Source organism: Pseudopipra pipra, chromosome 27 (assembly GCF_036250125.1).
Source record: "Pseudopipra pipra isolate bDixPip1 chromosome 27, bDixPip1.hap1, whole genome shotgun sequence".
NCBI lineage: Eukaryota > Metazoa > Chordata > Aves > Passeriformes > Pipridae > Pseudopipra > Pseudopipra pipra.
The window spans coordinates 2739082-2752684 of record NC_087575.1 but is presented as its reverse complement, the minus strand read 5'-3'; the positions used below and the strand labels follow the sequence as shown (position 1 = coordinate 2752684).

Below are 13603 nucleotides of genomic sequence, written 5' to 3'. Positions count from 1 at the left end.
GGAGAGGGGCTCTGGGGCAGAGGGGGTAGCAGGGGGCACCGGGGGAGACCGGGGCGGTGCTGCGGAAGATGCGGAGGGCTCTTGGGGAGAGGGAGGCGCGGGGCGAGCTGTGGAGAGCGAGGGGCGAGTTGGGGGAGCGGGGGCTGCCAGGAGAGAGGGGGACATCGTGGGGAGCGGAGGGAAACGGGGATGGGGGAGCAGGAACGGGAGCAGGGCGGCAACCACAGACGAGCCCCGCAGCCCCCGGCCGTGGCCCCAGAGGGACCGAGTATGGTGCGGAGAGAGGGTCTGGGGAATAAATGCCGGGAATAAACCGCCGTTCCTTGGCCGGGACACGCCGCGGAACGTGCGGGCGCGCAGGAGGGTGACCCTGGGCTGAAGGCGTGAGGGGTGTCCTGCACCCCTGAGCGAGCCACCAGCCCGGCATTTAAACTCCTCAGATGGTCCTAGAGCAGCTCAATGGTCTAAACTCCTCAAATGCTCCAAGACCAGCTCAAAATGAACTATCCCTTTATTTTAAACCATCTGCTCAGGAGCTGAACTGACAACTTTTATTTTCCTGGGGCCACAGCATGCTCTGGAGCCATAGGGTCTGTCCAGAGTGATAAAATTCTTTGCATTCTTTCACCAGTGGAGCTCCATCATCCCCTGTTCCCTGTGTCCAGAGTGTTGCTTGGAAAACACTGTCAGTTCTGCAGAGAAGCACCGTTTTTCCAAGTAAGAACAAACCCCTGCCCAAGCCCAAAGCTCGGTGCTGAGTGCAGGAGCCTCCAGTGGGTCACACACACAGGGAAAGCCACTTCCACCCTTCCCTTTACACTGCAGGGGACGCTTGGCTTAGTGAAGAATAGGGAGAAAATGTTTTCCAAGAACTAAATAAAGCACTGGATTGTGTTTGGGCACTACTGGTTTTTTTGCTCATTCAAAAGAATCAGAAAAAGGTTAAAATATACAGAAATTACAGACAAGGAACATGTTTAAATTTAGCCAAGGATTGTTAGTGTTTCTGGACAGCTCAGACCACACTTGAAGGGTTCTGTCCACACATTTTTCTACTTTCATTACAGCCTGACATCTTCCCTCAAACACTCTTTCCCTGTCATGTTTCATTAATGTGAAAACTTCAGTTAATACAAGAGGGTGACTCCAGTAAAATGCTGCAGGTGCCCAACACTTGCTAACTGACTGCATCCAGATAAAATTCAAAATATTCCCTGAAACCTGAGCCTCAGAATCGTTTAAATGAGGCCTCATTCTCCTCAGCAGCTGAAGAAACTGAAGCTGAGGAAGCCCCACTAATAGTTTAGTTTGATTTAAAAGATACTCAGCACTGCTCAGAGAGGCCAACTTACCATAAATAGAAATAAATATATAAAAATAATAAAAATAAAAATAACACAAGAATCCAGACACTATTACAAGACTAGTTACAATTTCTCAAAACACACCAATACAGAATTGTTTCCTCAGTAAGAGAATGAACACGGCACCAAGTATATACATTTTACTCTTAAATAGAACAGCTTTATTCAACCAAATCCAAGATTATTTCAAAACTATCCCTTAAACTGGGCTTAGAGAATTATTTTTGCCATTCTCCCCCTTCAAAATCCCTTATGTATTGCTTAGAAAACAAAATTATATTATTTTTAAAAGTTTTGGGGTTTTTTTTTGAAAAACAGCAGGAAGGTGAGAATCTCTCTCCTTTTTTTATTTTAATATTCCTTTTCTCCAACAAAACTAATGGAATAGTGAGAGGTTACAAGAACACTTTGCTCAGCTTTATATAAAACTGAGCCCCAAGGAGTGTGACTTGCACGTAACCTGGACAGGGGTGACATGAGCTGACACAGCCCAGGATGGGTCTGGAAACGCAGAGGTTTAAGACTGGGAACTGCAGTCACACTCCAGTTCTCCCCTGCACCTCACTCTGAGCTTAGAAAAACAGAAGTTCTCTCTATTTCAGTGAAGTTTGAGATAATTTGACTGTGAATGTTGTGGCTCAAAGCCCCGGCAGTGAGTGACCAGCACACGATGGGCTGGAGGGGACAAGCCACGAGCCCAGGGCTGCAGTTTGAAAGCATTGGAATCTTTAAGAAAAGTTTGTTCCCAGCCAAAAGTCTCTTCCAAGGTAACAGACATGTTTGTGTGTGACTTTCAAGATCCAAATAACCTGGGGGATGCAACAGAAAAAAAATACATGAGAAGTGGGTTACAACAGTGCGTGGTCACACCACTGCAAGGCTGATTCTGTTTGACTAATTGATGGGTTTCCACCCCCCAAAAAAATGAAAAATATGCCAAAATTTAGACCCAAATGCTGACCCAAAGGATGTTTTATCTGACAACCCCCAATAAGCAACATAACGTGTGGCTGAATGACTCATATGCTGGCACAGAAGGTTTTGATGCACTGCAGGTGCCCACACAGCAAAAAAACTGAGGCCAACCCATACTTGAAAATTGAAATAAGCCAGTGAAATCAATAAGAATGATGGAAAAATCGAGTGGGGGAGAAAGAGATGTGAAAAGAAATGTACGTGCAAGAAAAATCCCAATATATGAGTTCCTATAACCAAATGACACGTTACTTACACAATCATGCAGAACATCATGAAGATATTCCACAGGGCAATGAAGATTCGAAAATACCTGAGACTCAGCAAGAACTCTCTGATATTGTCACCTAGAAATCAAGAGAAGAAACCTTTGATGTGAAAAACACCTGACAATACGCTGACAAGTCACATTTTCAGTGCTGCCTGAAAAGCACAAGCAACTCTGACAAAAAAAAACCAACAACAATCAAAAACACACCAAAAAGTTCAGATCACAAAACGCTGAAACTTGAAGGTTTAGGTGAATGATGGATGCTTTGTTCAGTGGCAAAATAACCACTAAATGATAAAAAGGGTTCTCAATAAATGTAAAAAGGGAAGACCAGCCTCGTTGTAGGTCACAGCCTTCCTGTGATTTTTAAAGCAGCAAACAGAGGGAGCAGCACAAGTGTATCCACATGGAAATGGCAACCAGGTGGTGAGCAGAGTGTTACCTCTGTAGTACAGGCACCTACAGTCAAAAATGCTGAAAGAAATGTGCTTTTTATTTGGGTATTTCTTCTCAAATCCCCTGTTTGGGGATCACGGGGGGGGAGGGGGGGTTTGTCACACCTGTTTGTAAAACGGCACAGAGGAACATTTTCAGGCTGAAAATCACTAAAATGGTTATTCCAGCCAGAGAGCAATTCCCATCCAACAAAACCAGCGGGGGAATTGTGGTTTGGCCAAGGGTTTCCTTTGGAAAAGCTCATTCCCGTGTGTGTTCAGGCAGCCCCGGCCCCGCTCCTTTGTCCCCTCGGTTACCGGTCGTGGGTTCCCTCGGCTCCTCTCCGAATCCCTCCGTGTCCTTCCTCCTCCTGCGGTACAAGGGGGGCCGTGTGAGGCAGGGGAACCCCTTCCCAGCAAACCTCCCTCCCCGCCCTCCCTCCCCGTGTTCGCTCACAGCCTGAAGTTGAGCACAGCACCGGCGTTCACCAGCAGCGTCCTGTGGGAGACAGGGACAGGGATGGGGACAGGGATGGGGAGGGGGACAGGAATGGGAACGCGGGTGGGGAGATGGGAAGGGGAGACGGAGAAGGGGGGACGGGAGGGTGGATGGGAAACGGGAGAGGGGGTCAGGGATGGAAACAAGACGGGGATGGGGAGATGGAGGCAGGGATGGGGAGATGGAGGCAGGGATGGGGAGATGGAGGTGGGACAGGGAAGAGGGATGGGGAAGGGGAGAGGTGGAGAAGGGATAGGGAAGGGGAATGGAGAGGGGGACGGGGAAGGGGAATGGGTAAGTGACGGGGAAGGGGAATGGGTAAGTGACCGAGAAGGTGGACGGGGAAGGGGAGAGGGAAGGGGGAAACGGGACAGGGGATGGAGAGGGGGACGGGAAAGGGAAAGAGAAGACGGGGAAGGGACCGGGGTCATGGTCAGGCACGTCCGGGCCGGGCAGACCCGGCCGAGCCGCCCCCGCTCCCCGTCCCCGGTACCCGCAGAGCAGCAGGTCCCCGATCATGGCTGCGGCGGCTCCGCTGGCGGAATTCCGGGGCAGCGGGAGGGGAAAGGGAAGGGGCGGGCGCTGCTCGGCACCGGCGGCGCCTGCGCTGCCCGGGGCGGCTCCGCGCCCGAGGAGCGAACCGGGCACAGATCCCGCGGCCCCGGCCCCGGGCAGCGAGCGGGGCCTGGCGAGGAGCCGTGACCGGGCCCGGCCGCCATGGAGCTGTCGGAGGCGCTGCCCCTCGGGGAGCTGGCGGCCGCCTTCGCCTCCCTGCCCGTCTTCCCGCTCTTCGACACCGCCTATTTCATCGTCTCCGTCCTCTACCTCAAGTACGAGCCCGGTGAGTGCGGCCCTTGGCCCGGGGGACACGGGGGGGACGCGCTGTGCCCGCGCAGACCCCGCGTTCTCCGGCGCGAACGGGCCCCGTTCCCCCCCGCCCGCTCTCCCCTCACGGGCGCTCGGGGTGTCGCGTTGTCGCGGCTCGGACACCTCTGTCTAAATATAAAGCGGGACATCCCCCCGCCACCCCCCGCCGACTCGTGACTCGCGATTTTCGGAAAACAATCTCGCGTTTTGTTTACGGTGGGATTCCGAGCGCGTCGAGGTGTTTTAAGTTCGGTCACTTCTCTGCTGCTGCCCCGGGACTGAGCGTTGCAGCCCCTGGGCTTGAATGTTTTTCTGGCAGCGCCTTCCTCGTATTTATGTACGAAAAGGCTGCAAGGAAAACCTTGGAATTTTCCCACCCTCTGGACCGTGCCCTAATCTGTTCTCAGGCACCACGACTGACCTTGCTTTGTTTGTTCCCTCGGGCTTATCTTGCACGGATCGATAGATCTGCGCCTTGGCTTTCACTTTCTGCCTTGTCACAGTCCGGCTGCACCTCACTCTGTTCCAAATGCCACTTTCTCTGCGTGTTTTTGATGCCGTGAGCTCTCCTCGTGCTCTGTTCTGAGCAGTCGAGCTGTAACTGCCCAGCAACTGAGGGGAAAAAAACAACCCCACGCTTGGGTACGATTTTCAAGCCCCCCCCCCCTTGTGTGGTCTCTTGTGCTGCACAATCCACGCTCTGTTCTAGTTAAACTCCCTGTAAACAAGTTGCTGGGTTTTCCGAGGCCTGATCACTTCCAGCTGTCTTCCAGCATTAAGTCCTGAAGGGAACAGTTAACAGGCAGCTCTCACAAAAATAGCCTTTTAAATGTATGCAAGCCCAGGAATCCACTGGGGCTGGATAAGGCTGGGGTGTGCTTTTCCCTGGATTCCTGCAGTGCTCCATCCCACAGCTCCCGAAGATCAGTGTGGGGACAGAACCGTCCTGTTTCCTCCTTGGAGACAGCAGGGCTTCATGGAGCCAAAGAAAACCAAGTGTTACTAAATTTAAGCCTCAAGCTAAACCACAGGTTCCTATAGAACCAGTTTCATGTCTCGGCTGTTGCAGCTGTCTCGCTGTTTTCGGCTGGTTCAAATGTCCTGGGGATAGAAGAGCCTGAGCTCTCACAGCTTTGGCACTTACTGCTGTTTAAGATGGGCCAGGTAGTTGCCTTGACACAACATCTGATCATTCTCTCTCTTGATTGCCTGTTCCTGGCTCACTGAACAGAGTTTTGTCTCTGAAATGCTGCACAAAGGACTTTGGAGCTGTTTAAGGCGATGAAACGATCTCACAGGATTGATGTTGTTGGGAGATTTCCCTGAAGGAGTACAGAGGTGGATGAAAATGGCTACAGGAATTTAAAAAAGGTTGTGGGAGGAGACCACAATGTATTAACAAATAGTAACACTCTTTTAATATCTCATTGTATCTTCAAAGGGTATTCCCAGCCTAGCACAGGAGTGGGGAAGAATCCTCAAAACATCTTCTTTCAAATAAAGATTAAGAATTCCTATTCTATTTTTACAGGTTATCTTATGAATGAAAGAGCTGAACAGATTGTTCATGAATTCTAGAGGGCACCTAGGTTGAAGCGATGAAGAGAATGGTACTAGTATGCATTTTATTTTTAGACTGTAAAAAGACATTGATTTTGAGGGAAGAAATGTTCTTTCTGGTTGCAGGAAGTAGCAGCACATAAAGGAGAGAAACTCTCAGTTCATAAACTTCTAATGAATGTGAAAGCTTCAGGGGGGGCCTGCAGGCTGTGATCACACTCACCATTTCTTGGCAATCTCTGCTACTTGCTTGGGCTTCACAGAGCACACACTTTGGCCTCTTGTTTTACAAGCACTTTTCTTAGACTTACTTTGTGGGAGAACAGGCCCCTCAAGCCTCTTTCTTAGCGGGTCTTGAAGTTTCTGCTTATTTGCTGGATTCATCTTCTCACTGGAGGTTGGGCTGGACGATCTCAAGGGTTGGACTGGATGATCTCGAAGGTCCCTTCCAACCCAGCTGATTCTGTGATTCTGTGATCTTGACGCTCTCTTCCAACCTGGATGATTCTGTGATTTCCAACTTGCTTCCCAGGAGCCGTGGAGATGTCCCGGAAGAGCCCTTTTGCCTCCTGGCTCTGCGCGATGCTCCACTGCTTCGGGAGCTACATCCTGGCTGCTCTGCTGCTTGGAGAGGCACCTCTTGGCTACTTCAGTAACAACTCCAGTGTCATCCTGGCCACTGCAGTTTGGTGAGTCCCTTCCCCCTGTGAACAGCCCTCTGGTGGGGAGGGAGATGTTCTGTTTGTGATCCTGCCTGGATTAACTGGGGACAGGGGAGGTGGGGTGAGGTAGACTTTGAGTCTTTTGCATTCCTGGCTCCAGCTCCCAGTTTCCCTGCCCAGTTGCCTAATGCTGTGATTATCTGGGCTGGGGCCAGGCCAAGGGCTGGGCACTTCTATTCATAGCAGCTGCTGCTGAGCCAGGGCCAAACCACAGCTGATACCACACAGAGAGAGGAGTGGCCCTCCCTGAAGATTTGGGGGCATTTTATTCCTTGTGATAGTGAAATGGGCACAAATTAACCTTTGATTTCCTCAGTGTGCACGGCTCATGTGTGCTTTTGCATGCCAGAATGAACATTGATAGGAAACATGAATGAAATGTTCATACACAGAAGCCTTGGGGTGAACCCCTCAGCTACCAGGTTTTCTGTGCTTAAGAAAATAAAAAGAAAGATATTCTTTCAGGCAATCTTCTGCAAAAGAGGATATCTGTCCTCTGTCTGTAGTATAATTTCAGTATATGTAGCTTCTGATGCCTCTGGACCATACAAGATGTAAAATTTGAAAAGATTCTGAGTTAAAATGGTTGGGTTTTTATTCAAAACAGAATAGTACCAGTAGTGGGAGTTCCCTGAATCCATTTAATATCAACTCAATTAATTGTTGCTGTAGAGAGGCTTTGTTGCACACTGGTTTCCTATAGAATCAGCTATGAAATTAAGAATTTTTCTTTTTTCACAGAACCAGCTATGAAATTAAGAATCTTTCTTTCCTTTTTTATAGAATCAGTTATGTAATTCAGAATTGTTCTTTCCTTTTTTATAGAATCAGCTATGAAATTAAGAATATTTTTTCCTTTTTTGTAGAATCAGCCAGGAAATTAAGAATTTTTTTTATTTTTTTTTTTTTTACAATCAGCTGGGAAATTAAGAATCTTTCTTTCCTTTTTTTATAGAATCAGCTATGAAATTAAGAATATTTTTTCCTTTTTTATAGAATCAGCTATGAAATTAAGATCATTTTTTTCTTTTTTTATAGAATCAGCTATGAAATTAAGAATATTTTTTTCCTTTTTTATAGAATCAGCTATGAAATTAGGAACATTTTTTTCTTTTTTTATTGAATCACCTATGAAATTAAGAATCTTTCCTTTTTTATAGAATCAGCTGGGAAATTAAGAATATTTTTTTCTTTTTTTTATAGAATCAGCTATGAAATTAAGAACATTTTTCCTTTTTTTTATAGAATCAGCTATGAAATTAAGAATATTTTTCCTTTTTTATAGAATCAGCTATGAAATTAAGATCATTTTTTTCTTTTTTTATAGAATCACCTATGAAATTAAGAATATTTTTTTCCTTTTTTATAGAATCACCTATGAAATTAAGATCATTTTTTTCTTTTTTTATAGAATCAGCTATGAAATTAAGAATATTTTTTCCTTTTTTATAGAATCAGCTATGAAATTAAGATCATTTTTTTCTTTTTTTATAGAATCAGCTGGGAAATTGAGAACATTTTTCCTTTTTTTTATAGAATCAGCTATGAAATTAAGAATATTTTTTCCTTTTTTATAGAATCAGCTATGAAATTAAGATCATTTTTTTCTTTTTTTATAGAATCAGCTGGGAAATTGAGATCATTTTTTTCTTTTTTTATAGAATCACCTATGAAATTAAGAATATTTTTTCCTTTTTTATAGAATCAGCTATGAAATTAAGATCATTTTTTTCTTTTTTTATAGAATCAGCTGGGAAATTAAGAACATTTTTTTCTTTTTTTATAGAATCACCTATGAAATTAAGAACATTTTTTTCTTTTTTATAGAATCAGCTATGAAATTAAGAATATTTTTTCCTTTTTTATAGAATCAGCTATGAAATTAAGATCATTTTTTCTTTTTTCCTTCTTCCCCTTCACTCCCACCTGGCATAACTCAGGCTGATGCCACACTGCTCCTCCCTGCACGTCCCAGACCGGGACAAACCAACTGCTCCTTGAACTCTTGGTGGTTTCTTCGCAGGTATTTGATATTCTTCTGCCCCATGAACCTCTTCTACAAGTGTGTGAGCTTCCTGCCCGTGAAGCTCGTCTTCGTGGCCATGAAGGAGGTGGTCCGGGTGCGCAAGATCGCGGCCGGGGTGCACCACGCTCACCACCTCTACCACCACGGGTGGTTCGTCATGATGGCCACGGGATGGGTCAAAGGTGACACAGGGGAGCCCCCAGAGGCAGCAGGGAGGGCTCCAAACTCCTGGGGAGGGCTGGGAGAGGCTGGCAGGGAAGCTCAGAGCGAGCAGCAGGCTGGACCTGGGTCACTCAGCTCAGCTGGGTCACTCAGCTCCCCGCAGTGCATTTATTGCTGCTTGCAGAGCTGAGTCACCATCCAGCTTCCAGGGGGGCAGGAAGGGCTGGACTCATTTAGGAATCCTTCATTCCTTCTCCTGTGTTCTGCTGTGTTCTGCTTGTCAGTGTTGAAACAGCCCAGGCAGTTTTCTTTTAGCTTTTATTTGGAGCAAGCACTTGAGCATCAGTTGATGGAAGAGGGAAATGCCCTTTCCCTGCATCAGGAAACACTTCTGGAAATTCCAGAAAGCATTTGCTCTGCTCTGTTGTTTTAGGGTAACTTTTAAATTTGGGAAGAATGTCATGAACCCTTTGCCCCCCTGGGTTGTCCTTCTCCCTTGAGGATCCAGAGCAGACAGCAGAGCTCTCTGGTGTGGCAGTTCCAGCTGTTTGACAGGTTTTCCTGTGTCACAGGTTCTGGTGTGGCATTGATGTCTAACTTTGAGCAACTGCTGCGTGGGGTCTGGAAGCCAGAAACAAATGAAATTCTTCACATGTCCTTGTAAGTAGGCAATTCTTGGTCAGAGCAAGGGTGAAATGTGAAGAACCATTCAGGGCTGGATGCAAACCTCCCAGAAAACCTTCCTTCTTTCTCCTTCAGCCCTACAAAGGCCAGTCTGTATGGCACAGTCCTCTTCACCCTGCAGCAGACTCACTGGCTCCCCATCTCTGAAGCCAACCTCATCTTCTTTTTCACCATGTTCATGATTGTTTGCAAGGTAAGGTCACAGCAGGTTTGATGCTACAAATTACAGAACCAGAGAACAGGTACAGACCTAAACTGAGGGTATTCCTGAGCCACTTACAGGCTGTACATCCCAGGAAGAATCTGCTTGGGGCATTCAAGGCTAAATTCTCCATCATACAGGTGGGGCTGTAAAAGATCCTTGTGTTTCTCTGTTTGACTATTTCAGTTCACTCTTGAAGATGATACAGTCTTCCAAGAGAGAAGGCAGTGGTAAACAACCCACAGTCTGATGACAGAAATCAAATGGGAAAAATGCTCTTATGTAGTTTGTTGGGTTTTGTTTGTTTGCAGTTTTTTCCCTTTTCCCTCTCACCATCTCCAGGTGAAATTAAAGTAGTTTCAGTTCTTTACATCAGTTTGTATGTGTACATGCAGAAAATACTGTGAACACTCTGCACTGTATCTTCACAGTCTGTGGAGTGTTACTTTTAAAAGGTGCCTAAAGGTGCAGGCAGGTAGGTCACAGCCCTGGAAGGGTCTGCTCAGGGCATTCAAGGCTAAATTGTCCATAATACAGGCAGGGTGATAGAAGACCCTTGTGCCTCGAGTCATGGAGCAGTGGGGACTTTAGCTGGGGTCAGTGGAATGTCCCAGCTGGTCAGTATTCCCTGGCTGGAGTGATCCTTAACTGCCAGGTTTTCCCTGTTGCCCGGCAGGTTTTCATGACGGCCACTCACTCGCACTCCTCCCCCTTCGCTCCGCTGGAAAACCTCGTCTGCCCGGTGCTCTTTGGCTCTGGCTCCAGTGGGCACCCAGGCCACCACCACGACCACCACGGGGCCCCCCATGAGGTTTCCCACCCGCCTCCTCCTCCTCCTCCTCCTGCAAAGTCGAAAGAGGAGCTCAATGAAGGCACAAGGAAAAGGAAGGCAAAAAAAGCTGAATAAAAAAGCAACGACGCAGAAAACAGGCCAAGAAAATCCTTCCGGAGCTGAGTCCCAAAGCCACCCGTGACTTCCTCTGTGCTCCAGTCGTTCTCCCTCAGGCTCCAGAGGAGAGGTGGAAGCCAGGACACTGCCAGGCGGGTTCCTGAATTTCAGTTTTGCTCTCTGTGCTTGCTGCTTGGTCTCTGCCTCTCTAGTCTGATCATACATTCAGGGATTTGTAGGTTTTGTGCCAGGGTGATAAAGTGGGTGCCAGTTCCCAAGCTGTCAGCAATTTTGATGCAGCATTTTCAGTTGATGTAAAAATATTCTCACTGTGTTTGTTTATGAATGGAGGGAATGGTTTGTGCTCCTGCAACTCTAAGTTCCTTTGAGTTTTCATTGACCTTTCTGGTGTCTGCCAAAACAACAAACTGTTAAGACACAGTCAGTGTGGAAATCAGATTTAATACTTGAGGAAATTAAATGGTCTCTTATGAGCCTGATCTGATTTTTCCTTGCTCCCACATGTGCCATATCTCCAAGTAATGTGACATTTTAAATGCAATGAGGACTTTGCCTGAGCCAAACTCTGTTCCTCTCACCTCAGTTCCCTCTGATTCTAATGGACAGTCACTTGCTTAAAGTCTGTGTTTGCAAGAGCTCTGAAGCTGTGAAGTGCTCCCAGTGCCATGTGTTGGTACTGTCACTATCCTACACTGTGTGTCCCACTTCAAACCTGATCCTATTTAACCAGGGGAGAAGCATGGTCTGGTTTGTTTGTAATCCTGTGGGATACAAGAAGAGTGTGTGTGTAAGTATTTATTACTATTTATTTATAATTGCCAGGGCACCTCAATCATGGACCTGAATCTGGCTTTTTTAATGTTGCATCTTTATATAGAGGGTTGGAACTTCTAATTCGGGTCTTAAGCCCACAGCCACGTGCTGGTTTGTTCTTGTAGCAGTGATCCTAAAGGACAGCCTGGACACTCCCTGGGTGCAGGAAGGAATGTTTCCTATATCCTTGAACTAAGATAGAAAGGCTGAAGCAGTGGATTTCACACCAGCTCATTAAAACTTCTTTAAAGGACTGATTAAAAACACACCAGCTGAAAATACTGATTGCCCCTTGTAGGTCCCTTTGGGCCAAACCACTGGTCTGTGAATGCAGCTTGTGCCCAGTGAGTGGAGAATCAATGCCTTGCATGGCTCAGGAGGAGTCTGTCAGCTCATTCATGTTCTGCTTAGTGAATACTGGCTTTTACAGTAGTTTTAAGCTGTTCTTATAACTGATTTTGTCCTTAAAAGTGGCATAATCCAAGGGCTGGAATCACCATGGTGAGGATGGCACACGTGGGGATGAAGCATTGGGCTCCCAGTTGAGCAGCATTTCCCATCCCCAGCACTGCTGTTGCTGCTGGCACCTCCCAACTGGGAATAGAAACAGGAGGATTTAAGGAAAGTGGGGTTTTGTTTGTGTGTGTGTGTGTCCCTGTTCACAATTGCAACTGATGGTTAATTAAAAATAAATATATATACATATATATACACAGTCAGAGGAAAGCCAGTCTGGAAGGTCAAATGGTTTGTGGGTTTGGGCTTTGACAGTGCCTTAATTTTGTGAGTCCCCCTCCCCTGCAGTAGAAAACAGGAATTCTGCCTGACAGCTCCACTGGCTGGTTCTGCAGATGCTGCTCTACTGAAACCTGCTGTACCACAAGCATGCACGAGACACTAAATGTTTTATGAGATGTCTGAGCCAAGGGGAATTATGTTTTATAGAAGCCATCAACAAATAAAAATTGTGAAGTGACTCTGATTGTCCGGTGGCACTCGAGGAAATCCGTGTGGTTCTTTTTTTCCTCCCCAGCCCCTGGAGCCAAACAGAAGCTCCTTGAGCTACTTTGAGTCTCCTTGACCCGATGACAGAATCATTGTGAAGAGAGAGATCAGACTTTATGTCCTGCAGCTGTGCCTGAGCATGTTATAAATGGAAATAACATGGGAAAAGGTGTTTGTAGTGTTGCCTCAGACCAGACTTCCTGAGATTTCAGGGAAAGAAATAAGGGAACTGATTCCTTTGGCATTTATACCTGTTGTCTGTCTTTCCTTCTGTCATTATAAGAGGGAGGAGAGCACTCACCTGGGACTGCTAAATATACACACACATATACAGCCCCCTCCCCCCTTCCAGCATATTTATATGGAGTTTCAGTATTTAAAACTGAAAAAAATCAAAATGCTCTGCATGAATGTGAATATTTAGTGTGGGTCCTGTTGACTGCTGCTCTGCTCTCTAAGTGCAGAGACTCTCTAAGAGTCCTTGCCCTTCAGAGTCTTTTGGACTGAGTCAAATCACAGCTTCCAACCACAAGAAATATTCCAAGGGATGTTAAAATTTGAGCTCTGAACACCTTCAGAGTACCCAACAGGAATGGGGGGAGTATTGAGAAGATAAGTGCCCTAAAGAGGAGTCACAAGGTCCATTTAGTGAAGCCTTTCCTGGTTAGGGAGGTGGGACCTGGCTGGAATTTCCCTGGCTCAGCACCGGCAGTCGGGTACAATTCCAGACTGGTGTCCTTCATCCCCGGGAGCAGAGATGGACCTTCCAGTAACCACAGGGACACAGGGCTGCTCCTGCACTTCTGGGAAGTCCCACTGGACCTGTACACACATTTTCTTCTTTGGGACTCTGCTCCAAACAGCCTGAAAATGGAGCTGGGCATTTCCTAGAGAGATGAAGTAACTTGTTTCCAGGCCACAGAGATGAAGGTGATGAGGAAAACATGACACAGTCAATCGACCTGGTGCACTAAATGAGGATCTGCAAAAGGTCATTCATTTTCTGAAGGGTTTCACTTGTCTCCTCCCAGATTTAATAATTTAAAATGTTTATTAACACTCCTTAATTCATCAGAGCAGTTGGGAGTGTTAAGTTGCTTTGGAATGAA

General features: G+C 46.6%; 2 protein-coding genes and 1 long non-coding RNA gene across 4 annotated transcripts; 2 read left to right on the top strand and 1 right to left on the bottom strand.

Moving 5' to 3' along the window:
- The first annotated feature begins 200 nt into the window (after positions 1-200).
- On the top strand, positions 201-899 carry LOC135403275 (uncharacterized). Its single transcript, XR_010425343.1, has 2 exons — positions 201-717; positions 826-899. It is a non-coding gene; the product is annotated as an uncharacterized LOC135403275 (long non-coding RNA).
- Positions 900-1498: 599 nt separating this feature from the next.
- Positions 1499-4196, bottom strand: SMIM7 (small integral membrane protein 7). The gene is made up of 5 exons (XM_064637146.1): positions 4037-4196; positions 3502-3543; positions 3363-3415; positions 2596-2686; positions 1499-2173 (listed from the first exon to the last, which is right to left on the bottom strand). The coding sequence occupies exons 1-5, from the start codon at positions 4060-4062 to the stop codon at positions 2158-2160; spliced, it is 228 nt and encodes a 75-aa protein (XP_064493216.1). The 5' UTR covers positions 4063-4196; the 3' UTR covers positions 1499-2157.
- Positions 4197-4245: 49 nt separating this feature from the next.
- On the top strand, positions 4246-12484 carry TMEM38A (transmembrane protein 38A). Of its 2 annotated transcripts, XM_064637145.1 has the most exons (7): positions 4246-4384; positions 5942-6020; positions 6503-6659; positions 8716-8900; positions 9453-9540; positions 9640-9757; positions 10443-12484. In XM_064637145.1, the coding sequence occupies exons 3-7, from the start codon at positions 6514-6516 to the stop codon at positions 10671-10673; spliced, it is 768 nt and encodes a 255-aa protein (XP_064493215.1). In that variant the 5' UTR covers positions 4246-4384; positions 5942-6020; positions 6503-6513; the 3' UTR covers positions 10674-12484. The 2 variants fall into 2 exon arrangements, with proteins under 2 accessions (XP_064493215.1, XP_064493214.1); XM_064637144.1 differs by lacking the exon at positions 5942-6020 and having other exon boundaries at positions 4252-4384.
- The last annotated feature ends 1119 nt before the right edge of the window (positions 12485-13603 follow it).